This window comes from Physeter macrocephalus, chromosome 4 (genome assembly GCF_002837175.3).
Source record: "Physeter macrocephalus isolate SW-GA chromosome 4, ASM283717v5, whole genome shotgun sequence".
NCBI lineage: Eukaryota > Metazoa > Chordata > Mammalia > Artiodactyla > Physeteridae > Physeter > Physeter macrocephalus.
In genome coordinates this window covers 16,613,278-16,639,361 of record NC_041217.1, presented here as the reverse complement: position 1 = coordinate 16,639,361, position 26,084 = coordinate 16,613,278, and the positions used below count along the sequence as shown (strand labels likewise).

Here is a 26,084-nt window from a genome sequence, read left to right as displayed (position 1 = left end):
TTAAATGTTAGGTAGAATTCTCAAGTGAAACCATCTGGTCCTGGAATTTTCTGTGTTAGAAGTTTTAAAATTACCAACTCAACCTCTTTACTTGTCATTGTCTGTTCAGATTTGCTATTTTTTTCTGATTTAATCTTGGCAAGTTGTTAGCTTCTAGAAATGTATCCATTTCTTTTACGTTATATAATTTTTTGGCATAGAATTGTTCAAGAGTAGTCTCTTGATTCTATATACTTCTGTAGCATCAGTTGTAATATCTCCTCTTTCATTTCTAATTTTATTTATTTGAGTCGTCTTTTTGTCTTAGGCTAGCCAAAGGTTTTTCAATTTTGCTTATCTTTTCGAAGAACTAGCTCTTAGTTTTGTTGATCCTTTCTATGCTTTTGTGGTCTCTATTTCATTTATTTCCATTCTGATCCTTGTTATTTCCTTCTTTCTGCTAACTTTGAGCTTAATTTGTTCTTATTCTAGTTCCTTGAGGAGTAAAGTTAGGTTGTTCATTTGAGATGCAGTTTCTTAATAAATATATTTATTGCTGTAAATTTTCCTCTCAGAACTGCTTTTGCTGCATCCTGCAATATTTGATATGTTTTATTTTCATTTTCATTTGTTGAGGCAACTTTTTATTTCCCTTTGATTTCTCTTTTGATCCAATGGTTGTCTAGAAATGTGTTATTTTCACATATTTGTAGACCTTCTCACTTTTCCCTTATTGATTCCTAGCTTCATACGATTGTTGTCAGAGAAAAGAGATGATATGATTTCAATCTTTTAAATTTGCTAAGATCTTTTTTTGTGGCCTGTCATACGATCTGTTCCGGAGAATGTTCCATGTGTACTTGAGAAGAATGTGCATTCTACTGCTGTTGGATGGAATGTTCTGTATATGTCTCATTAATTCATTCCTTATAAAGTGTTGTTCAATTCCAACGTTGCCTTGTTGATTTTCTGTCTGGACAATCTATCCATTACTAATAGTGGGGTATTAAATGCTCTTACATTTTTAGTGTTATTGTCTATTGTATTGCCTTTCTGAGTTTTCTTGTAGCTCACTGAATTCCTTCATAACACCTGTTTTATATTCTTTATTATTTAGATTTCAATATTCCATGTCTTTGGGTTCGACTGCTGGAAAATTGTCATTTTCTTTTTGTACTACCATATTACCACGACTGTTCATGATGTCTGATGAAAAGTACCTCTGTTGCTGCTTTTTTTTTTTTTTTTTTATTGGCTGCATTTGAAGTAGCAAATGCCTTTCTTATTTGGTAAGGCTTAATTTACTTTGATTCTAACAATTCAACAGATTGATAATTAGGAGCCTTCCTTTTGTTTTCCAGAAGGTGGCGCTACAAATACAGGTTTTGTGTTCCTCTTCCTGGCGCTACAAATACAGGTTTTGTGTTCCTCTTCCTGGAGCTGCCCCTAAGGTTGGCAGCACACACACAAAAATAAAGCAAAGCTAGTGGCAAAGCCTGTAGAGGTGTATACTTACTACTTGGGACTTTGAGTGTGTCCACAGCTCGGTAGAAAGGTTCTTAATTGGGGTGGAGGTGAGGGGCGGGGGTGTCCCAGATGTCCATGGGCAGTCCTGTTGCCTCCTGGGGCAGACAGAAGATGACTTCCTTTAGTTCTTGTGGTCTGCCTACTTCCCTGTCCTTCATCTCCCTCAGTCACTGAGTGTCCTCAGAGAGAGCAACTGGTCCCTCAAGTTGCAACACGTGTGGCTGGGCAGACCCTCACTCACCGCCTTCATCCTCCACCTCCTCTTCCGGAAAGGTTGTGCCAGCTCACTGACAGGTTGACCTCTGCCTTCCCTGCCATCACTCTTCTGCTGCCACCAGATCCAACGCCACCTCCCTTGTTCTGCTGCCTCCTCTGCAATCTAATCCATCCACTTTCAGGTGCACAAATGGATGGATATCCCAGGTGTCCTCGTATGCTGTGCAGAGGTGCTTTCTTTCTTTCTTTCTTTCTTTCTTTCTCTCTTTCTTTCTTCCTTTCTTCCTTTCTTTTTTTTCTGGTTATGGATGTCTGATTAGTTTTAAATCAAAGTGGAGAGAAAAAAGGAACAATTTATGCTGCCATGATGTTACCGTCACTTTTAGTATCCCATTTAAGCCAAAGATGTATATATGACATATTCTGCGCTTTCACGCTTACAAACTATTGGGTGGGCCAAAAAGTGCCTTCAGTTTTTTAAGTAAAAATAAAAGACACATTTTTCATTTTCACCAAGAACTTTACTGAACAACATATTCACCCTTTTGTTCCACTACCTTCTGCCATTTTTCAGGCAACTTCATAATTCCATCTTTCCCAAAACTTTTTATCTTTTTGAGCAAAGAACTGTTCCAGGTGCCTTTTAGAGTCTTCCAAGGAATTGAAAATTTTTCCATTACGAGAATTTTGTAAAGACCGAAATAAATGGAAATCCGAAGGTGCAATGTCTGGTGAATACGGCAGATGAGTCAGAACTTCCCAGCCAAGCTGTAACAGTTTTTGCCTGGTCATCAAAGAAACATGTGGTCTTACGTTATCCTAATGGAAGATTATGTGTTTTCTGTTGACTCATTCTGGAAGCTTTTTGTCGAGTGCCACTTTCAGTTGGTCTATTTGGGAGCAGTACTTGTTGGAATTAATCGTTTGGTTTTCTGGAAGGAGCTCATAATAGAGGACTCCCTTCCAATCCCACCATATACACAACATCCCCATCTTTGGATGAAGACCAGCCTTTGGTGTGGTTGGTGGTGTTTCATTTTGCTTGCCCCACGATCTCTTCCATTCCACGGTATTGTGTCCACTTTTCATCACCTGTCACAAATTGTTTTAAAAACGGAACGTTTTCATTACATTTCAGTAAAGAGTCACGTGCGGAAATATGGTCAAGAAGGTTATTTCACTTAACTTATGTGGAACCCAAACAACAAAGCGATTCACATAACCAAGCTGGTGCAAAAGATTTTCAACGCTTGATTTGGATATTTTGAGTATGTTGGCTATCTCCTGTGTGACCTAACATTGATTGTTCTCAATTATTGTTTCAATTTGATCACTATCAACTTCAACTGTTCTACCTGACTGTGGAGCATCGTCCAGAGAGAAATCTCCAGCACGAAACTTTGCAAACCACTTTTGACACATTCGATCAATCACAGCACCTTCTCCATACACTGCATAAATCTTTTTTTGCATTTCAGTTGCATTTTACCTCTCTTGAAATAATATACTGAAAATGTTGCTTTTTTTCTTCCATCTTCAATTTTAAAATGGCTACACAAAAATTCACCAATTTTGATGTCCTTTTTTAAAATGCACGCTGACATGACAGCTGTCACATACAATCTAACAGAATTGTTTCGAATGAAGTTAAAAACAACTAAGCGCTACTACAGCCATCTTACGGAAAAAACGAAAGAACCTTTTGGCCCACCCAATAACAGAAGTGAAAAATAATAGCAACAGTAAATAAAATTATGCAAAAAGTGAAATACCGTATGAGAAAAGTAAAATACCATGTCAGAAGGAAAGATCTGGAAAATTCAGAAGTAGAAATGGTTTTTTTTGTTTGTTTTTCTAGGAAATAATGAGTAGGGAAAGATGGGAGTCAAAGGAAGCATTTTGAGTAGGTTCTCAGAGGATGGGCAACTCTCCTGATCTGTATATCTAAAACATCTTAATGTCTGTGCTGGGATATTCCTCAGGCACTTCAAATTCAACATATCTAAAATAACTCCTCTCATCCCTCCTCCACACACACCCATCCTCTATTCTTCTTAGAACAGCTCTTTTCTGCAAGCCATTTCTCATGAAAGACAATATGATTCACCCAACTACTCAAATCAAAAACTGCAAAACCAATTCTTTGCATTAGTTCATGTCTTCATATTTTTAAGATTAGTTACTTGCAAAAGCATTGTTTCCTAGACACGAGTCTTTTATTCTACTCTATCCTTCAAGCTATTGTTTGAATGGTCTTTCTAAAACATGAATCTAATCAAGTCCATTTTTTCCTAAAATCCTTTCATGGCAACACCACACACCCCAAGTCCTCTGAATGAAGTCTAAAGACCTTGAGATTTCAAAGTCCTCCCAGCTCTGGCTCAGATTTAATCTCCCATGTCTTCTTTTACCACTTCAATCCTATGATACAGCCGTTCTACTCCTATAGTTCACAGAACAGGCCCTGTGCTCTCTTGCCCTCAAACTATCACAAAACTACGCCCTCTTCTTGAACTGACTTTTGCAACTTCCAGAGAGATGTATCTTTATATACCCTGAAATTTCTTCTATATACTAATTATAACATTTATCTTCTTGAGAGGCTCGCCTTTTATTCATATCTGTATCCCAACATGTACTAAAGTATCTGATACATAGGAGGAGCTAAACCAATGTTCGTGGAAGGATGGAAGAAAGAAAGAAAAGAAGGAAGATATGATAAGTAATAGCTGAAGCCAAGGCAGAAGGCAAAGTTCTTAATGGTTCTCAGAATTTTGTGTATAATATTAAGGGATATTAGACTCCCTGAATATCATCATTGTGGCACTGGCACCACACATCTCCAAAGTTTAACAGACTCTGGTTCAAAAAAATTTACAGTGAAAGGTGTTAAACAAGGGGGAAAACAAAAAACAAAAAACAAGGCCCAAGTATAAGAGACAAGTATTTTGCAGTTCATTAGAAGTTAATGGAAAGGCATCAGGAAAGGGAGCTCATGATTAAACAGTGTCAAATGCCATGAAAAAGTCATGAAAACAAGGCCACTGTTTCAAGGGGTTACAGGGTTAGAAGGAATCTTTCGTTTTTCCTTTAACATTTTATCCTAGCCAATAATAAGATACTCTAGTGCAGGATATAAAATGTCATTTAGGGCAAAAATAGAAAAGATAAAGCAACACAATGTCTAGTAGAGCAGGCAATTCAAAGAAGATAGAGTGTAAAGAAGATAAGGAAAGAAACATTTATTGAAAGAGGTTGATGTAAAGTCAAATTCATGATAATGGGATAAAATGGTTTCTCATGGTTATTTAACCCTTTTTATCATTAACATTTAATGTAACTACAGTAGATCTGTTTTTAGTTTTAAATATACAGTTGACCCTTGAATAATGTGGGTGTTACGGGATTTTTACAGTAAAAAATCCATGTATAATTTTGTAGTCAACCCCCCATATCTGCAGTTCCACATCCACGGATTCAACCAACTGGAGATTGTGTAGCACTGCAGAATGTATTTGTTGAAAACAATCTGAGTATAAGTGGACTCAGCCAGTTCAAACCCATGTTGTTCAAGGGTCAACTATGCTCTATTTAAATTATTGAAAACATTCTTCTGTCCTTCACCAGGAGCAATCAACAACTGACTATCTTTGCAAAGGAGGGAGAAAAAATATAGGGTATACAGATATGCCTACTACTTCTTTTCAACTAGTGTATTAGTTTGAACTTACGCCTTACTTATAATTGTCATAAGAAATACAGAAGATAAGCAATCAAATTATCTGTCCTGAGTTTATGTTTTTTTAACTCTCCTGGTAATAATGCTAACATATAATACCTAGTCAAAAGGAAGATTAAATAATTTCTTTTTGGAGTTATTAAAAATCTCTGGGTTTTTTAACAATTATATAAATAAAAGCATACTATGACATTAATAAGAACCATACATTAAAGGGACATGCTTTAAAATAACTAGTGGTTAAATTACTGCTAAGTTTTAAGTTATGTGCTGACATTTGACGTCTTATAAACACTTTTATGTTGCCATTTCTTTAACTGCTTAAAAATGAAATTTACAGATACTTGGGTTGCCACTGGGATGCTGCATACTCATACAATATGTCATGAACTGCTAGACATTTTATGTTTAAAGTGAAAAATGTGGGTAACACTTTATTTTAATGGTATATTAATTAGTTCCAAATTACAATGAAAATCCTATAGCAGTGAATAAAACATGACATCTACATGAATTTGAAATAAATTTATTACGATCAGCATTAACACAATGAATACTAAGTGAATTAATAATGATGAAAGACCAAAAGTATTACCAGGAATGTAATAAAACATCGAGAAAAAGCTGGAAGTTTCCAGTCACTTCATCATCAGCTAGAAGTATTATAACCCTGGATAACACTATGTGCACATATGTAATTAGTGGCCAGAAAATAACTGACAATAAATAAAAATGAAAAAATGTGTGGTTAAGTATTTTTCCAGTAATATGCAAAAAATATGCATTTAACACATCAAAATTCTATGCTTAGTCTGACCTTAGCTACTAAATAAATACTAGATTAGAAACCCAATACGCTTTCCTTTTCATTATCATATAACTTGTAGCTATTTTAGACATTAGGAATAAAATTCCGATAGTAGCTGTCCTGTGTTATAAGACATATTGATGTGTAAAATGATTACTTTTTTCCATATCATTTCACTATTAGGTCTTAAAGGATTTCAAGCTCTTTAAAGGCAGGAATTATGCTTATCTTCTACTTTGGGTTCTGATTATCACCCATGTTACTAATAAGAGGTCAATAACTACTTGATGATGAGAAATACGACATTTTAGAAGGTAGAAGCCATGCTTTGTTTTTCATTAATAGTTCTCGTTATTATTATTACTTCACAGTTCAATAAATCATGGGTTGCAAATATATAAGCATTAGATCATAAAGTAGGAATTATCATAGTTTGTCATGTAGATTTATACTGTTAGTGTACTTTTTAAATATTTCATATTTGCTTTTCTTCATCTTCCTTCTCACTTCTCTCCACTTCATTTCCTGAACAAGGAAGTCCTAAAGAAATCAGCAGTGGGCAAGAAAAGCAAAGATCTGTGCTGGGGGGTGGGAGGATGGGGAGGACCCCATGGCTCAGCATGGGGTATAACAGCCTGTGCGGGGTAAGGTGGGCATCCACTTTGGGGGGGGGCAACCCCTGGGGTAGGTTGTCCCAGTCTGAGTAAGGAGAGTATTCCCATGGAGAGGCCTGGCTTTAGGGTGTTGAGGAAAGGTAAAGAAAAGGTACACATGGGAGGGCAGCCAGACAGGGAATCAGAGCCTAAGAGTGATGAAAAGAGTACCCAAGTTGGCTGGGAGGTGACAGTTCAGCACAGAGAGGAAGACCCCACACAGGGTGGAAAGTGGTATACCTAAAAGAAAAAGCAGCTGTGGTGACAGGAGTTTTATTACATACAGAGGGATTGGTCAAATAAGTGAATATATTAAAAATAAAAGAAAAGGGAAAAAAATTAGAATGAACTCTGTAGTGCTGGATTTGAAATAGAGTTGTCAACGTAAACTCATGGATTTCAACATCTACATGGACGGATGAATGGATAGATACATAGATAAAGTACAGATGTAAACTCTGTGCAAATGCATATATACACATATTTTCTAGCTCTGTCCACTTGAGAGGGCTTGAGAACTACAACACCCAATGGCACAGGCATCTACTAAAAGAAACAAAAGGTCCTTGAAGAAATGGATAACTCCAGGGCTGGGGCAGAAAAAGTAAAAGCTTAGCCTCAACTTTTTTGTGTCAGAAAGCAGGAGAGTATTACCATGATCAGGACACAGAAGGAAGCTTTTAGTGGCTTCCATTAGACAAATCTGGGACAATGCTAGCATGAAGATAAATAAGAGCAATGGATTTTAACCCATTGACTAAAATAGGAACATATGAGTCCATAACGATATAAATAAGAAAATATTTAAATAAATTGAAAGTTAGAAGAGGGACAGCTTCAAACTACTTGCTTTTAAAAAACACCTGTTAGTTACAAAGGAAAAAAGAACATCATAGTGAGGAAGCGGAGCAGACATAACCTTAATGACATTATCCAAATGAACCCCACCAGTAATTGGACAAATCAAAAACATGCAGTACCTGGTAGATGTATTGGAAAGATCAGAGCATTACTTCTGTGACATTTCTGCCATAGATACATACCTTGAATCTAACAGAGGAAAAATCAGACAAACTTAAACTGAGGGAAATTCCACAAAATAACTGATCTGTGTTCTTCAAAGGGGTCAAGGTCATGAAAATTTGAGAAAATGCTCTATATTAAAAATAACTAGGGCTTCCCTGGTGGCGCAGTGGTTGGGAGTCCGCCTGCCGATGCAGGGGACGTGGGTTCGTGCCCCGGTCCGGGAGATCCCGCATGCCGCGGAGCGGCTGGGCCCGTGAGCCATGGCCGCTGAGCCTGCGCGTCCGGAGCCTGTGCTCCACGACGGGAGAGGCCACAGCAGTGAGAGGCCCGCGTACCGCAAAAAAAAAAAAAAAGAAACTGGGATATACTTTAAGGATTCAGCTGAGTAGGGACATCAGTCAATGTCATTATGTATAAAATTTTTCATTCTTTTTTTTTTGTTTGTTTGTTTTTGTTTTTGTTTTTTGCGGTATGCGGGCCTCTCACTGCTGTGGCCTCTCCCGTTGCGGAGCACAGGCTCCGGACGCGCAGGCTCACAGGCCTAGCCGCTCCGCGGCATATGGGATCCTCCCGGACCGGGGCACGAACCCGTGTCCCCTGCATCGGCAGGCGGACTCTCAACCACTGCACCACCAGGGAAGCCCTCATTCTTTTAAACTGCTACTTAATATTCCATCATGTGAATATGCCTTTATTTATTTAGCCAGATTAGTTACAAATACATACAAGTCTCTTCTGTGTTTTTCCTATTAGAAATAATGCTTTAACGAATGCCTTTATACATAACCCCGTATATAAAATACTCTGTGCACAAATTGTGTACATATTTCTATAGGGTAAGTAGATACAGTCATATGCATTTTGATGCTATTGTAAATTATATTATTTTTGTAGTTTCAAATTATAATTGCCCACTGCTATTATATTTTAAAAAATTGATTTTTGTGTATTATATCCTGCAATCTTGCTAAATTCACTTTTTATTTCTAAATCATTTTGTTTGTAGGTGGTTTAGAATTTTATATGCATAAAATTGTGTTTTCAGTGAATAAAGACAATTTTATGGAGGTTCCTCAGAATACTAAACATAGAATTACCATATGATCCAGCAATCCCACTTCTGGGAATATACCTGGACAAAACTATAATTCAAAAAGATACATGCACCCCTATGTTCATAGCTGCACTGTTCACTATAGCCAAAAAATGGAAACAACCTAAATGTTCATCAACAGATGAATGGATAAAGAAGATGTGGCACATATACACAATGGAATACTACTCAGCCATAAAAAAGAATGAAATAATGCCATGTGCAGCAACATGGATGGGCCTAGAGATTATCATACTAGGTGAAGTAAGTCAGAAAGAGAAAGACAAATACCATATAATATCACTTATATGTGGAATCTAAAATATGACACAAATGAACATATCTACAAAACAGAAACAGACTCATAGACATAGAGAACAGACTTATGGTTGCCAAGGGGGAGGGGGAGGGGGAGGGATGGACTGGGAGTTTGGGATTGGTAGATGCAAACTATTACATTTCGAATGGATAAACAACAAGGTCCTAATGTACAGCACAGGGAACTAAATTCAATATCCTGTGATAAAACAAAATAGAAAAGAATATTAAAAAAAGAATGTCCATATGTGTGTAACTGAGTCACTTTGCTGTACAGCAGATTGGCACAACATTGTAAACCACCTCTACTTCAATAAAAAAAAGACAATTGTAGTTCTTTCTGTGCAATTTTAACCCCTTTTATTTATTTATCATGCAAAATTTAAAATTACTAAGGAAAGTGTGGATAGTTCAATAAATGGTATTGAGACAACTGTATGTCTATAGAAAAAAATTAAGTTATTATCTCACACAATACATGCATAGAAATATAACTGCATAAAGAGTGAAGGAAAAATGTAATAAAACTTTTAAATATTATCAGTAAATACAGATAATTTTCTTATAATCATGGGCTGGAAAAGACTCTTCAAAAATAGGCTAAAATTCTGAAAAGCCAGAGAAATAGATTGACTAATTTGACCACATAGAAAACTGAAAGATAGTATGGTAGACATTACCATAAACCTAAAATATTTGTATTGGCTTTGGGAGTAGGTGATGGGGGAGCCAGTGGAGGAGTTCTTACAGCCACTAAAGAGACAATTTAGGCTAGAAGAGTGGAGAGGTAACAGATTAGAAGCTAGATAAAGAAGTACCTACATTATGTATTAGTGACACAATTAGCAGGACTGTTGCCTGTAACTGCTTGTTGATTGAAAATGTACTAATGACTTTTTGAACCTGCACAAAGATGTCTAGGAAGAATACTGAAAGTGCCAATTGGATTCTTTTAACTGCATAGAATAAGGGGTATCTCATAAATCTCGGTATCACAATGCTTATCTAAATTTAACCATAAATACTGCATACAAGTATAATTGCTCATCATTGTGTGTTACTTCTTTTGTTCTTCCCCTATCCTCAAATCCTTGTTATGATTTAATTTTAATTTGATTACACAGAGTACTTTCTAGAGAACATTTCCTCAGGTTGGGTACATGGATAATGTAACTCTGAGTCTTTACATGTCTAAAAATATCTCATCAAAAGAATGAATAAGATCTTTGCTAGGTTTAGGATTTTTAGTTGTTACCTTGAATAATCGATAATTATTGTCCTTTTCTAGGTCTCTGTGTTGCATATGAGCCATCCAATGCTGGACTCTTTCCTTAGCAAATCACTTTTCTCTTTTCTATCTATATTAGAAGCTTGTAAAATTTTTTCTGTATCCTTGGATAGATAATATCTAAGAAGTATGTCTTCCGAAAGAAAATCCTGTCTAGGACTCTGACAGTCCTTTCAATTCAAAGCCATACTCATTCTTCAGTTTAGGAACATTTTCTTCTAATATTTCTTTATTATTAATCTATCTCCTTCCCATTCCTACTCCATATTCTGCAGTGACTATTATTCATATACTAAGTCCTATAGATATGTCTACCACATTGCTTTCCTGAAACATTTATATTTCAGTTATGACTATCCTATTTTTTAATTGATTTCTTACATTTTTAAGCTGAAAAGAATTTTAATTGGTTCCAGTAATTTTTTTTTTCTCTAATTTTATTTCTGTAAAAGTTCTCATTATATTTTTACTAAAGTTTACATCTGTGTCCTCCATTAGTTCTAACTCCACAGTAGCCACCTATTCTGGCTTCTTAGCTTAATCTCCTTCCTCCAAACTAAAGTTCACTTGAATGGCTTATGAATTTTCTCTGCCTATTTATGTTGATAGATATTCAATTGCTTGATATCTAGGCAGGACTGCCTGCTCAGGTCACTAGGGCAGGTACTGACAGGCAGTAAAAGTTACTGTAAAAACGTTTCCTGTTCAATAAGCCAGCAGGGAACATGTTGGGGAACTGAGATCTCTCTTTTGGTGCCTGAGGCATAGGTATTTGTTAGACCAATTCCGGGTCAGGAGGATTCCAGAGCTTCCATGGTCAAAGAAAAGAAGCCATTCATTCTCAGAAGTGATTCTTCAAGCTTTTAGTAGCTGATTTTGGAAACATACCAGAGGTCCTACTAGTATCTGCATCATCTGTGGACTCTACCAGATGCAGGCTTCTTTCTAAGCAGTGGGGATCTTGGTCCTTATAGCTGTGTTTCCCTTATTTTGAAAACTGAGTTGTCTAAATACAGTTGTGCAAGGGAGAAAAGAATAAGAGCTGCTGGCTTAGACTCCCATCTCTCCTTCTTCCTACTGAATTTTTGTTTTCTAGAAATTCTTCAAAATTACTGGTCTACTAATTGCATGCTTTTTTGTTCTTAAAATTTTGTAGATTTAGTCTTTAAAAATTTTTTTACACTTAACTGTATTTTGAATGGAATCAAAGGAGAAGTATACATAAATGCTTAGTATGTCTTCTGATCTAATTCCTCATCTAGTTATTGCTGGTACCAAGAAGAGTTACTGACTTTTCTAAATTTACCTTGTAATCAGACACTTTAGCAAATTCATTTTATTTCTAAGAGTTTTTTAAGTAGATTATCTTGCATTTTCTCAGCTTTATAATTTCATGATCTGTAACCAACCTTTACTTCTTCCCTTCTAATATTTACTAATAAATATTTCTTTTTTTCTTTTATTACAGTATTGGCTACAATTTCCAGAAAAAGATTCCAAATAGTAGAATTAATGTGTATTTTTCTATTGTTTTTGAATTAAATGGAACTATCGATACTGTATTTCATCAATACACATGATATTGGCTATTGGTTTTAGAAACATATTCTTTATTATAAGCACATTTCCCTTTATTTCTCATTTATAAAGATCTTTTAACTTGAGAATTTTATCTGAATGATGGTTACACGGGTATACACATACGTAAAAATTATTAAGCCGTACACTTATAGTTTATGTACTTCATTAAATGTACATAATATATCAAAATTTTTTAAACTTTTATAAAGAAAAGAAAAATACTCATAAATAAATAAATTTATCAACTGCCTTTCTTATATCCAATGAGTTGATCATATGCATTTTATTCTTTGCCCTCCTGTTGTGATTTCCTTTAATATTACGATTTTACTGGGTGCTAACTAATGTGACAAAAAATCATTTAATTTTCTTAGTTGACATCTCAATTGGCATTATTGCCTCGTTTACAGATGAGAAAGCTGATATTTAAAGTGTTTAAGTAAGGTAAGAGTATAAAGTTAAGAGCTTAAGTTTAAGCCTAAAGTAACACAGAATTAGGATTTCAACTGTTCCTGCACGCTGGCATAAATCATCCTTGTATGCTTGGCAGAAGCCTTGCTAAATTTTACTGGTCAGAATTGAGTCCCACTGGACAGAAAAATCAGCAACTAATTAGAATCAGAGGAAGAGACTCGTGTCTATCCGACTAAGTGCTATTTACAATCTTTAGGTTACTAGGACCAAGATGATTGTCCAAAGTCAAGGACATCAAACCAACTAATTAGACTAAGAATACAGTCAGGAACCTTTGACTATGTTGGAGTTAGAAACAAATTGATTATGTGTATGGGAATAATGGATTCCAGAATCAGGCCAACTTAAGGAACATTATACTTTAGGTTGACACAAGGTAATGAAGTCCAGGTAAATCGCTGGTCTTGTGCTGGAGAGTACTTGCCATACCAGGTGTTTCCCTTTCCTCAACTTGATCTTAGAAAGGCAGGTTAGACCTTATGCATTTGATGTACCTAATTCCATGCAGGGACTTGATTTAAAGTCCCCATACTCCAAGCATAAGGTTTGGACTGAGATGAATCAAACTTCATTAGAACTTTGATCTTTTTGAACAAGTAACTTACACTTTTAAGATCTCATTTTCCTCCGTTGTAAAGTAGGAATAATAAAAATCACTTCATATGATTACTGTGAAAGTCAAAATAAAATAATATTTGTGAAAGCACTTAACAGTTCTCAGCACATACCAGATATTCAATTGCATTTATTTCTCTTTCTACTCCCTTCTCTCTATCCTCACGCACTCCCCATGTCCCGTTTCAGAGGGTAAGGGATCTGGAAATTTGAGTTAACCACTTGGTCTCTACAGTGTCTCTGTAGAACTTCTAGCCCTCTTCCTGAGCACCTGCTTTCTCAATATTCCCCTACACATACCCTTCAGCTAAGTTAATTAAAAGAGATTTTGACATATATTAGGTTAATTTCTGCTTATATACCTTTAGAAAACTATATATGGTTTAAAATGATTGCAAATCTTATTTATTTTTCTCATAAAGGCAAATTTGACTTAAATTTTCTTAAGCAAAACAGGCCACAAAGAGTTAAACTAATAAACGATGGAATTGGAGGAGGAAAGCAGAAAAAAGAAAACAAAATCAAAATGCTCTACCAATTTCAAAATAAGTTCGGAGTTTTCCTCATTATTTATTTTTAAAGACAGAAGTCAGACCAAGTCACTCCTCTATGACTTCCTATCTTAATCAGAGTAGAAGCCAATATCCTTACTATGGCTTAAAAGCCCCAAATGATCTGGCTTCCAACCCTGTCCTGCAACACATTCATGCAGGCTTCTGACAACAGGGCCATAGCACTTGATGTTACAGCTCCTGAAGGCTCATCCCTGAGATCCCTATCTAGTAGGCCTACTATCCACTTTTATTAGGACTCTGTTCAAATATTACCTGATCAGAGGAGCATCCTCAGACCACTCTATTTAAAACAGGATGTTTGTTCATGCTTTGCTCACCCTACCTTGCTTTATTCTTTTTGGTTACAATCACCCCTAGACAAAATATTATATGTAAGTTTATTTATGTTCTGTCTCCCTCATGACTCTTTTGTTCACTGCCGTATCCTCAATACCTAGAACAGTCCTTAGCACGTAATAGGTGTTCCATCCATACTTAATTAATCAGTGAATATTTAATTCATAAATATAGTATTGAGAATCTAAGTAGAGTACATTAAGTTCTCATAAGAAATGTTAGAAGTAAGTTCCCTTCTGAATAATACTAAAATCTAAAAAAAAAAAACAAACACAGCTTCTACATGAGAAGTCATGACAGAGAGGGACAGGAATTAAAAAGTAGCTTAACATAGGGTGAACATGTAAAATGCCTATATATCAATATGTGTATGTAGAAATGAATCACTTTGCTGTACACCTGAAACTACACAACACTGTAAATCAACTATACTCCAATATAAAATAAAAAATTAAATTAAAAAAAGAGAAACGAACTTAACCCATCACAAATTTCCTGGGTTCTAATTATTTAAAACCTTAAAATGTGCTGTTTGTGAAGAGAAATATACAAAAACGATATGATTAACTCAGATCAGATAAAAGAGGATCAATATTAATATTACAATTTGTATGTTACTGCATTAAATCTGTTTAAAGAAATAATAAAAATAATTTTTAAAAATTGCAAGTAGGATTCAAAGATGAAACATTTTCCACATTCAAAAAAGACCAATATATAGTCAATAATGAAGAGACACACACCAGTACACATATATAAGCTAAATAACATGACATAAAAGGATACCACACAGTGGAAGTTCAGTGGAATTCAGTGGAAGAGGGACATTTTGAACTCAGTCCTATTAGCATCTGACAGATCAATCAGATGAAATTTAAATAAGGATATGGGGAAAATGAACAATGTGATTAATGAACATATACCAAATTTTTTTTTCCACAAATAGGATAGTATAAATGACCAATAAGTCACAAAGAAATCTCAGTAATTCAGAAGAATAGAAATGAAACTAGGAAGTAATAGTGAAAGTTTTTTTTAAAAAAAGGCCAATACTTAGTCAAATAACAACTGTGTATTATCTTTGTGCCACCCTGTAACATCCTCGACACAATATTCAGTCTTTTTGATGAGGAGACCACCAAACGTGAGTGTCCACCAAACATTTCTTGTGGGAGCAACTTCCCAAAGGGCTTGGACAGGTTTGATAATGCACAACTCTACCCATGCCCCTAACTTTCTTATCACATCAGCTACCACCATATTTGCTTTTCACTTCTTGGAATTCCAAATCTTTCCCCTATGTTAGGCAGAGAAGCTTCTCTCTTCCTGGGTGGACACCCAGGCCCTGGAGGATTCAGGTGCTAATCTAAGCACTCAGTCATAGTATATTTTTCCCAGCAAAGTCATGTTTCAACTTCAGAGGCAATCTGGTGCCAGCTGTTAGGTAGAAACATTTTTGCCACTGCCTTGTTACCAACATAGAAGACATTAAAACAAACCAAGAAGAATTAAAATTGTTTCTTCCAACTCTGGTGCCTACATGCTAATGGAGTTGAAACAGTATGCTCATGCCATTTGGATTTCTGGATTTTGGTGCTTCCTGTCAGTTAATTCATCAAAACCAGTGTAGTGGGAAGAAAATCTCGTCTAGTATGGTAGTGAAGAGCATAGGCCTTAGAGTTGGGTTTTTTGGTTTTGAGACTTAGTAGCTGTATGACCTCATACCAATTATCAATCCATCTGAACCTCATTTTCTTTGCCTCATGTAAAGAAGGAATAAATATATAACTTGTATGGATGTTTACAAATTAAATGATAGGCCCATACACCATTTTTTTTTCTTACAAAGTCTCCCTTTTTATGCAAAATGGGGCCTGACAGGAACTCTTGTGAGAAATGCAGATTTGCTGGCTATAACTGAGACCCACTGAATCAGAATCTGCATTTTACCAAGACCCTCAGGTGATTCTGATGCACACTGAAGTTTGCAAAAAAACTAATCTAGTCAATAACAGATGAGAAATGACAACAATTTCTTAAGGAAATTGCCCGTTTATTTTTTCATATACTAACATTTTATATGGTTTTTGCTCCTATGCTAATCAATACCCTTTTTTTTTAAACTAGGCAAACTGGAAATTTCAATTCCTTTGTGATCTTTAGAGACTTTCCTTCATACTGAAAATATTAATAATAATAATAAATGAAATGGAAGGAATGCCAGCCTATTCTCACCATGGCCTTTGTATAGCCCTAGTTTTTTCTCCAAACCACCTCCAGCTTTGGGAAAATGTGCCCATTGTCAAAAGTCAGGAGATGGGGACAAAGATTAACACTGAAATCTTTAGAAAAAAATTATGTCTGTTTGTAGTTGCATGACACTTCACCAAGCTTTTCTAGAACACTGTTCTCAAGCTCTAAAAATATAGATTAATACATTAACCTGTAAAGTTGTGAAAACCAAATGAATATTGTATGGAAAAGTTCCTAATGCAATGCCCAGCACATAATCAGTGCTCAAGAAATGTTAGTCATTTCCCTTCCTGTTCATGCTTACTCTGTTGTAATTATCTTTTAAATGCCTATATTCCATATCAGGCTGTGAACATCAGAGGGATGGAATTTATTTCTTTTAGATATCTATGTCATAAATACAGGACCTTCCACATAATTTATCTATAATTATAGATAATACATAATTTCTGTCTTTAGCTATTTTTCATACATTTATGTAAACCAGGACCAATGATTGAAAGATTCATTTATGGAATTATTAGACAAGTAATTATTGTGCAGCTAAGAGGGATGATACTTATATATCTCATATATTATCTCACAACAGAATGTAAAATTAAATTGTGATCAAGTGCTGGAAAAGGTACATGGTGCTCTAAGAATGTAGTAGGTGAGAAAACTGTAAGAATAAGAACAGCTCAGCAAGATTCTGTCTTCTTGGCATATTTTCCATTGGTCTAGCATGTCACTATCTTCTACTATGGTCTGATTTACTTTTTTAGGATTTTTTTCTTAAGTTGGAAAATCTCCTGAGGCACTGCTTCCACAAGGCCAGTGTTCAAATGAACCACTAGTGAGAAGATTAGGTGTAGAGAGATGGATAAGGCCGCTAGTGTCTTCCTTAGCCCTCTTCTATTAATTAACATATTGGTACTGATTATCCTGTCAGAATAGTTTAGATACTGTCACTTCGGGAAGAAAATTGAGTCACAGAACAGTTGAGTTCAATGATATTTGTGACATAATGGAGGTTCAAATCCCCAGGTAGATGGGGGATACTCTGAGCTCACCCAGCTAAGGAGCCTGGACGACCCCAGTCAGGCCATTAATCCTTCTACAAAGAGGACACAGGTTTCATCACATTGCGGAGTGATGATGTCAAAGGAAAACACTTCACTTTACAATTTTATTTATACTGGAATTTTTAAAGTCATCTCCAGCTGATAACCATGGCTCCCTGTATCTATAATCCCCCTGTATGCTAACACTTCTTTTAAATTTGCGATTCTGTTTGCAGCCCACAAATGACGAAGAGAAGTGGGTGGTACTCAGCGAGTTAGGGAATTTGCTCATAGGAAGCTCCTGTTGAGGAAAAACGGGCTGGGGATGAAGCCAGGCCTTTTCGCGCTCCCCTAGTTGATGTCCTACCTGTTCCTGTAGTAGTACTGATGTGCTAAAGTCGTCGACCGAGCTTGTAGCCGGGCTAACGTGGCCATAGCCTCAGCGCGCCAGCTGCACCACTGGAGTTACTCTCGGTCTCCTAGGCAACCGGGCTAAACCATTCCGCTGGTCCCGGGGGTTCAACTTTCGTTGACTTTACATTTCCTCACACTGTTTCAGCTTCCGGAAGACTAGAAAGAAAAATTAAGAAATTTTGCTTATGAAAAATTTCAAGTTATTGGCTTCTATATCTTCTGCGAGCAAAAGGAGGAGATTCTCGGAGAAGGAAGCTGCGGTGCGGGCGGGGAGGAGAGCTAATGGTTGCTCCTGGCATCCGGTTTCCGCCTCCAGTCGGCTTCCGGAAGCTCAGCTCAAAATGCTGAACTGCTCCTGGGAAGTCGCTGGTGCTGTGGTAGTTGGAGACTGTTTTCGGGCCTGAGCCTCGAGGCCAGGCTCCTGGGTGTCGTTAATGTTCGGGGCCGCCGGGCGCCAACCGATCGGAGCTCCAGCCGCCGGGAACAGCTGGTGAGGCTGGCGGCCCAGGGAATGGGAGATCTGGAAAGGGTGTGATGGCCGGAGGCCGCTGGACCTGGAAAGGAAGGGGGAGGGAGTTGTGATGGATGATCTGAAGACCTTTAGGCCTTGCTCTCACTCGTGCCTGGGATGAACGCAATTTGAGGAAGGCGTTGAGGTGTGTGCCAAAGATTTGCGAAGGAATACAGTTAATGCTTGCTGATGGCTTGTCTACCACGCCACGATAATTTAGGCGTAAACCTTTCTGTACTCCAGGAGCAATTCATTTCCTCATTGATTGTTGACAAGACGAGTACAGAAGGATGTATCTTAATATAGGCCTTATTTCCTCATTTGCCTTTTTAAATTTACTAGATTATCCCAGGTGTTTTGGAAGATCAAATCCCAGAAATCTAGACTCCTGGAAGTTTAGTAGTGGAGGAGAACTTCGCCCTCCTACCCCGGGTTTTTGGAGTAGGAGTAACCTACCAGTTTCTGCCCCTTGAACGTTCCATTCTAGTTAAAATAAGATGTGCATGGGGTGTCCCCTGAGAACATGTAAATGTCAGGATTAAATTTGGAGTTCGACTACAGTATCATACCACCAACGCCACTTTAGAATAATAAACTGCTTTGACTTGTCAGAGTGCTTTCCCAAATACACACACTTTATCTTTATGACAGTCCTATGCTAGGAGATTATCAGAGGCACAGAATAGTTAAGTGACTTGTCCAGTGTTGCCATGCATCCTTTAGTCCTAGAGCTAGAAGCTGGGTTTTGGATTTCTAGTTGAAAGCTCTGTAATTCTGGTCTTGTTTTTCTCCCAAACCCTTTTCCTCCAAGTCTACCTAAGACTAACAGTGAAAGAAGCAAAATTTCCACTGACTGTTCTCAAACATAAAGTGTTGAACAACAGGTGAAATGCAGCTGTATTATGTCTGTCCATTCCTAGATCTGCAGCCAGTGAGAATATGGGGAATTCTAGTAGCCTGTGGTCTGAAGAATTTCTCTTGCATCACCTATCACTGAAAAGTTAAAAGAATATCTTGCCTAAAATGTTTTGAATGAGATCATATCATTCTGTAGTTCATTTTATAATGAATATAGACTTGTTTATACTCCTTTTTAAAAAATTGTTTTAGTTGAAATATAGTTGATGTACAATATTGTATTAGTTTCAGGTGGCCAGCATCGTGATTCAGTATTTTTACAGATTATACTCCATTGAAAGTTATTACAAGATAATGCGGAGGGGCAAATTAGGGGCATGGGCTGAAGACATACAAACAACTATGTATAAAATAGATGAGCAACAAGGATGTACTGTATAGCACAGGGAACTATAACCATTATCTTGGTCATGCTCCTTTTAAATGCTCACATTTTCCTGTGAGAAAAAATAGCACTTTTTTTTAAATGAGCCTTTTTTTTTAATGGTGAAGCAATTAGCATAAACTAAAACACATAGTTCTTAAATGTTTAGTATTTTTAGTTTTGACAGTTGTATAACTGTCAAAACTGTGTAACCACAACACAAAACAAGATATGGGACATTTCCATCACCTCAGGGTTCCCTCTCCAGGGTACCTTTCTTAACGTTTCACCATTAAGCATCTCTTTAAGAGGGGGAGGAAGACAAAATGTGCTCTGTAGACTGGTCTGCTCTTGTTATAGTGATACTGATTTGTGCGATAAATGACTATTTAATTTAAAAGTATGACTCTTTCAACTCCTTTCTCACCCTTCCACCTTCCACCCAATTCATGGTTAGGTACCTCTTTATAATATAGAGAAACCCTCTTTTAGTTCTCTATTTTACTTGACATGGAATTCATCCTTTCTTATAGCACCAGAGCATAACACAGTGCCTGGCATGTTATCAGGGTTTTTGAATGGAATTCTTAAATCATACCTGATTTGCCAGAATGAGTGTGTTCCAGAAATGTGGATCCCTTTTTTCTAGTTCATCTGTGCAACCATCACTTTATTCAAAATTTCGTAATGGAATTGTCTTTTTCATTCATTGATCATACATTTGCTGTACTATGCCTGTGTGTTTTATGCCAGTGACGAAATATCAGTGCCACTAGGGATGCTACTACTAAGCAGTTGTTTGGTGCCGGGTTTTAAGTACATGTATCATCTCTTGTAAGTTTTTTGAGGTAGGTGCTATTATTTTTTGCATTTTAGAGGTGGTGAGACAGGAGCAAATGTAGTTTAAATATACACCCAAGTATATTTGCAGTATGATTCCAGTATATCTAAAACAAAAAATTCTTAACTCTCCTAGCATACTGCCTGTGTGAGATACCATACTACCATGCTACCCCAGTGAGATACCATATCACAAGGAGTATATAAACCAGAAAGTATATGCCCAGATTCGTTAACCAGGCTAGAATTCCTGATGTATCTAACTCCCATCTTGAGTTCAACTTTTTCTCCAATGTCCAGGCTGGTTTTTCAATTTTCAGGCACCACATGGGTAAATGTAGATGATTCCTCTCTTTCTTAATAGTTTGTTAAAGGGTAGAACTGATATATTATTTTATAATTTAAAAGCCTAAGGAAGAAAAGTTTTATACAATTAAATAATAAAAGTTTATGTTTTTGTGTGTGTCAGGAAATATATGTTTTTTGTGCAAGTTATTATAAGTAGTTCATATTATATTTTTATAAAATCTTTATAGCTGGGAATGTCTATCTTCTCTTCCTGCCACCTCATTCACATACAATTTTGAAAGTAGGGTCCAAAAAGTATCTATTTTCATACTTAAAATGTTAACCTGCCTTTTAAAATTTGATTCATTTAATGGACAAATCACGTTTAGAATTTTGACATACTTTATTACTTTTTACTTTATTAGTGATTTATATTTAAAGTCAATTTCTGAGGGTTTTTTTTTTGAAAGATTTTGAAGGTTGAACTAAACAGATTTTTAAAATTAGTTCTTGATAATGAAACTATTGAATCATTATTGATCTACTGAGCTATAGTATCTATTTATTTCACTTTATGTGGCTTTGCTTTAAAAAAAAGCCCATTACAAATAAACTGTTGATTCTGGACCTTTTCTTCTATCGTTTCATTTCTATTTGCTATTTTGGTTTTCTTTAGGTCTGGAAAACTGCATAGTGAAAATGTGCTTTTTAAATAACTGCTTTTTTTTTTTTTTTTTTTTTTTTTTTTTTTTTTTTTTTTGCCTTTTTTCTTGAACTCAGTTTCATACTGTCAGGTTTGTCTGAGTCAGGTTTCTGTAATTTGAAATCTGGATTGTTCAAATTTTCAGTCAAGTCATATATTTCCTTTGTTGTTTGTTCATTCATTGTCATTGATTGGTTTGTTCATCCAGCAGACTTTTTAAAAACATGTTATGTGTCAAGCATTATGTAGGTACTTGTAGTTAATATTCAGTTGTCTTCATTCTCATTCCTATTCTAGGAATTCAGAACATATTCAAAAATATTGAGTAGTCACCATGTATGAGCAATGCATGAGACTCATTTCCTAAATATTAGAAGGTTGCCTAGATGCACTTTAATATATGCTTGTTAACAAGAATTGTTATGAATTATTTTTTAGGGTTTACATTGTTTGTTTTAGACTTTGACTTTATTTCCTTAGGCAGTTTTTTATTCAATAGTTTACTTTTTGAAAGTGTTTACAGTATAAGGAAAGAAGTTTGAATGACTCTTGAAGTCATTAAATGAAAAAAAAATCAAAAGAATGATCTTCAAATTTAAATAATGAATGAGCTGCCTTATTAGATCACTATTTGGAAAACAGAATTAGAAAATCACTGTTTGGAAAGTAGAATTAGATTTTTTTTGGGTAAAGCCATGTATGAACTGCTTTTTGCCACGTTGCTAGGGTAAGGAGGAAAGAAAGCTTTCTGGGGGTTCCCGTGGTGACAGAAGTGACAAAGTAGTGGCTGCCAACAACACCTCCAGTTGAGTGCAAGTCAGTAGAACTTTTGCTCCCATCATGGGAAATGAGTTTTTCTGTTTGGTGGCGAACCTTGTGGCTCTTAACTTGGAAGGATGATATCCTTTCATCTTTTTTTTTCTTATATCTGTATATTATTAGGATAGGAGTAGGTCAAATACACAGCATTAATTTTTTTTTTACCCTGAGATTTTTGGTTTCGTTTTTTTTTTAATCGATAAAAGTCTTTAAGGAAGTGCTTAAATTTCTTGAAATTCTATGCAAGATTTTTACAAATGTCTGTTAACTCCTCTCTCACCGTCATTCAGAGAGGTTCAAGAACTCAGAAAAGTTGATGGTCTTAGCTTTTATTATGACATACTCAGGATTCATAGTATATACTTTGTACCTTAAAAGAAGAATGATTTGATATTTCAATAACAGTTTCCTCTTATTTGTGTGTAGAGGTTGTTGAAAGATGAAATAACTGCTCTCACACATAAGTACCCATTCTTATCCTCAGAGAATCCCTACAAGATAGTCGTGTACATTTTTATGATGAAGAAACAGAATCAAAAGATAAGTAATTTGTCCAAGGTCCTCTGGCTGATGACTATAGTATAATTTAGCTTCCAGATTCTTGCTTTGACTCTTAAAGCTCATGTTCTCTACAGTTTCCTCCCAGCCTTTTTTTCCCCCTAGTGAATTCTATTCCATATTTATTGCCTAGTGTCAATGTACAGTTATAATTAATCATTTGCATGTTTCAGAATAAGATAGATTCCCCCACCCCCATGCTACTTTTTTAAAAAAGAGAGAAAAGATTACTTACAATTAATGGTTTATATAGATATGTCAAGGAATTTCTAAACTAGCCCAAGTGTTACCATTTAATGTTAGAGTTATTCTTAATTTCCTATGATCTGTCCCAAACTACATAAATAGAGAAAATTGAAGATGTAATCTCTTAATAGGTTACTAGACTGAGATAAAGACTTGTTTGAACAAATAATATTACCATTAAGGAAGGAAATCTGTAAATTCCTATGAACAGCAGAAATCTTAATCAAACTTTAGAACATTCTTATGAATCATACTTTGTTAAATTAGTCATAAAATTTAGCCCTTGATGTGGCATCTTTAAGGCTCATCATTTGCCTGTTTAGTCTCCCACGGTCATGGTCTACACTATTATGTGTTCATTTTAATCTGTTTGGCTATTTGCTATATACTTTTAGGACCAACAGACCTTTCCTATCTTAAGTAAAAGCTAACATGAACATCAAGGCATGCTAATTCCAAAACTATTTTCTTCTTAAGCTTGTGGTAGTAATAGTATATATTCATCAGCATAGTTCTTGACTATGTACTGTTGGTTCAGTGTTTTTGTACTCACTGAATTTTTTTTTTTTTTTTTTTTTTTTTGTGGTATGCGGGCTTCCCTCTGCTGTGGCCTCTCCCGTTGCGGAGGACAGGCTCCGGACGCGCAGGCTCAGCGGCCATGGCTCACGGGCCCAGCCGCTCCGCGGCATGTGGGATCCTCCCAGACCGGGGCGCGAACCCGGTTCCCCTGCATCGGCAGGCGGACGCGCAACCGCTGCGCCACCAGGGAAGCCCCTCACTGAATTTTTATTCATACAGAATCTAACACGTAAATCGTTATTCCCTGAAATTTTTGAAGCCAATTGAACAGTTGTATTTAGCAAGAGGTACCTTTTAGCACTCCACTCCTAAAATTATTTAACTTTGTAGAAGATCTAATCTTTTCCAGAGATGAAGATGAGAATTTTACCATGTACGAGGTAGTAAAGAGTATTTAATTTTTTTTTCCTTAACTAGATATGTGAAAGCTGTAGTCAATTACCCTTTAGGTGTATCTGGAAGATTTTTGTTTTATAATGAACTTGGTGGGTTTATTCAGTAGACACACATGTCCATCCTCTTGTTATAGTTATTGTATCAGTATCCAGAAAAGGAAATTATTCCCTAATTTTCCTATATATGCTATATTTTTCCCTTCTAGGAATAGTAGTTACTGCCAATACAGGCTTCAAAAAAGTAATAATCATTGACAAAATGGTTAGTTGTTGGTTATTGGGGGGCAGTTGTTTTCTGGGCTTTCTTGGACTTCACCTCCTGCTGTGCCTGCCTCTACATTGTTGACTCCCTTTGAGGCCCTTGGTTCTTGGGTCAACTTGTCAGTTCTTTGAGGACATAGGAGCAGTAACTTAGGACTAGGGCAGCTTCCTGATTCTTCTTCCTTGAACCAAAAACATCCGAAAAAACCCTTAAACTCAGTGCAGTGTTTTCTACATTAACTGATCTTCCTCACTCTAGAGCATACATTGTTTAGGAAGGCCTTTTCTGAATTAATTAGAACTTGGTGTTAAAGGAAGCCAAGGAGAGAAATTCACTCATTTTACTGGATGTTTAATGTTGCCTGGAGGAGGACAAACAAACTTGACCTTTGGCCAAATACTCTTACCTGAAACTGGCTTATCAATTTCTGAGTTGATCATACATTTTATAGATTGCTTAGCATAATATAATACCACCTGAAAAAACAAAATGCTTATCTATTCAAGTCATTTCCTTTTACAAAATCCAACTTTATATAAATAGTGGGACTGTAATTTTATTCTATGCATTTGGACTACCTTAAGAAAACGATTAGTGAAGTGTTCTCTTAGACATTATGTTCAGTGCAAACTATTTCCAAAAGATTTCATTTCCATTGGGTTCCAAATGAAAAGAAAGTGTTTTATAAATGTGAATATAAAACTTACAAATTAGCTAAGTGGTAATTCACTGGATTTTACTATAATTCAGTCTTTAAAACCATGGTTGCTTAATAAACATAGATTTTTGTACAGAAAAGTTACGTATTTCCAGTTTTCACCTCCAGTAAGAAAGGGCTTATTTAGGAAAATATCTTTAGGATAAAATGTTTCCGGGCAATGGTCTTCAGTAACTGCCAAGGCAAAGGAAATAAATGAGCTATTGATCATGTGATGATCTCTTATAATGACTATTTCTGTGAAGCTTGTTGATGCCAGTTTTACCTGAGAGGTGTAAGTGAAGCAGCTTGACTAACTGTAATAGTACTGGCTCATTTACAGGAGTTTTGGTTGAGACTGACTTGCAGGACTCTGGTGAGTTAAAACTAAAGGGGAAAAAGTGATTTGAACTCTGAATGTCACTTAAATGTATTTTTTCTGTGTTTTTATAGGGGTTTTTTTGAAAAGCCTTTTAAAGTAGTTTTTTCATTGATTCATGTTTGAATCACATCATGGAATAAATTAGATTCTTCTAGTTAAAATATTTTTTATTTTCTCTTAAGAAAATCAATATAAAATCAGATAAGGCTGACACAATTTTAATAATGTTATAAAGAAATTTTGCTTTCATTTTTAGTAATATTATTGGTTATATTTGGTTAAACTGCATTAGTCACAGCAGTATAATGAATTAATTTAAATGAAATTAATGAATAGTATCAAATTTCAGTAGATTAAATCTGATGTGCTAAGCTTTTTCTAATGTTAGGACCATTACAGTTTCTCTTCTAAAGTAAAGCACTAAAGTTTAACTTCCAAAATAACCTGCAATTTTAGTTGGAGATTGTATTCGTGCATTGAGTTAATTAATTTCATATTACCATTTAGAACCAGTCATTCACCCATTGATAAGAAAACTATTTCTTCAAAAAGTAAATTCCTCCAGAACCAGGTGATATTGAGTC

The 26,084-nt window shown here is 35.9% G+C and overlaps 2 protein-coding genes across 9 annotated transcripts in view; one reads left to right on the top strand and one right to left on the bottom strand.

Annotated features, from left to right (window-relative positions):
* The window catches only part of SPATA17 (spermatogenesis associated 17), a 195,377-nt gene extending 177,280 nt beyond the window's left edge, over positions 1–18,097 (bottom strand). The window contains exon 1 of one of the 3 annotated variants that reach the window (XM_028488338.2): positions 17,892–18,097. In XM_028488338.2, the coding sequence (XP_028344139.1) occupies positions 17,892–17,959 (68 nt within the window). In that variant the 5' untranslated portion in view covers positions 17,960–18,097. The remainder of the gene's footprint in view (positions 1–17,891) is intronic. The other 2 variants (XM_007126127.4, XM_028488339.2) reach the window with 2 other exon arrangements.
* A 159-nt stretch (positions 18,098–18,256) lies between these two features.
* The window catches only part of GPATCH2 (G-patch domain containing 2), a 213,088-nt gene continuing 205,260 nt past the window's right edge, over positions 18,257–26,084 (top strand). For all 6 annotated transcript variants that reach the window (XR_003679312.1, XM_028488333.1, XM_028488335.1 and 3 more), the window contains exon 1: positions 18,257–18,428. Coding sequence is in view for 5 of the 6 variants with exons in the window: in XM_028488333.1 (XP_028344134.1) it covers positions 18,373–18,428 (56 nt within the window). In the remaining variant the exon portion in view is untranslated. The remainder of the gene's footprint in view (positions 18,429–26,084) is intronic.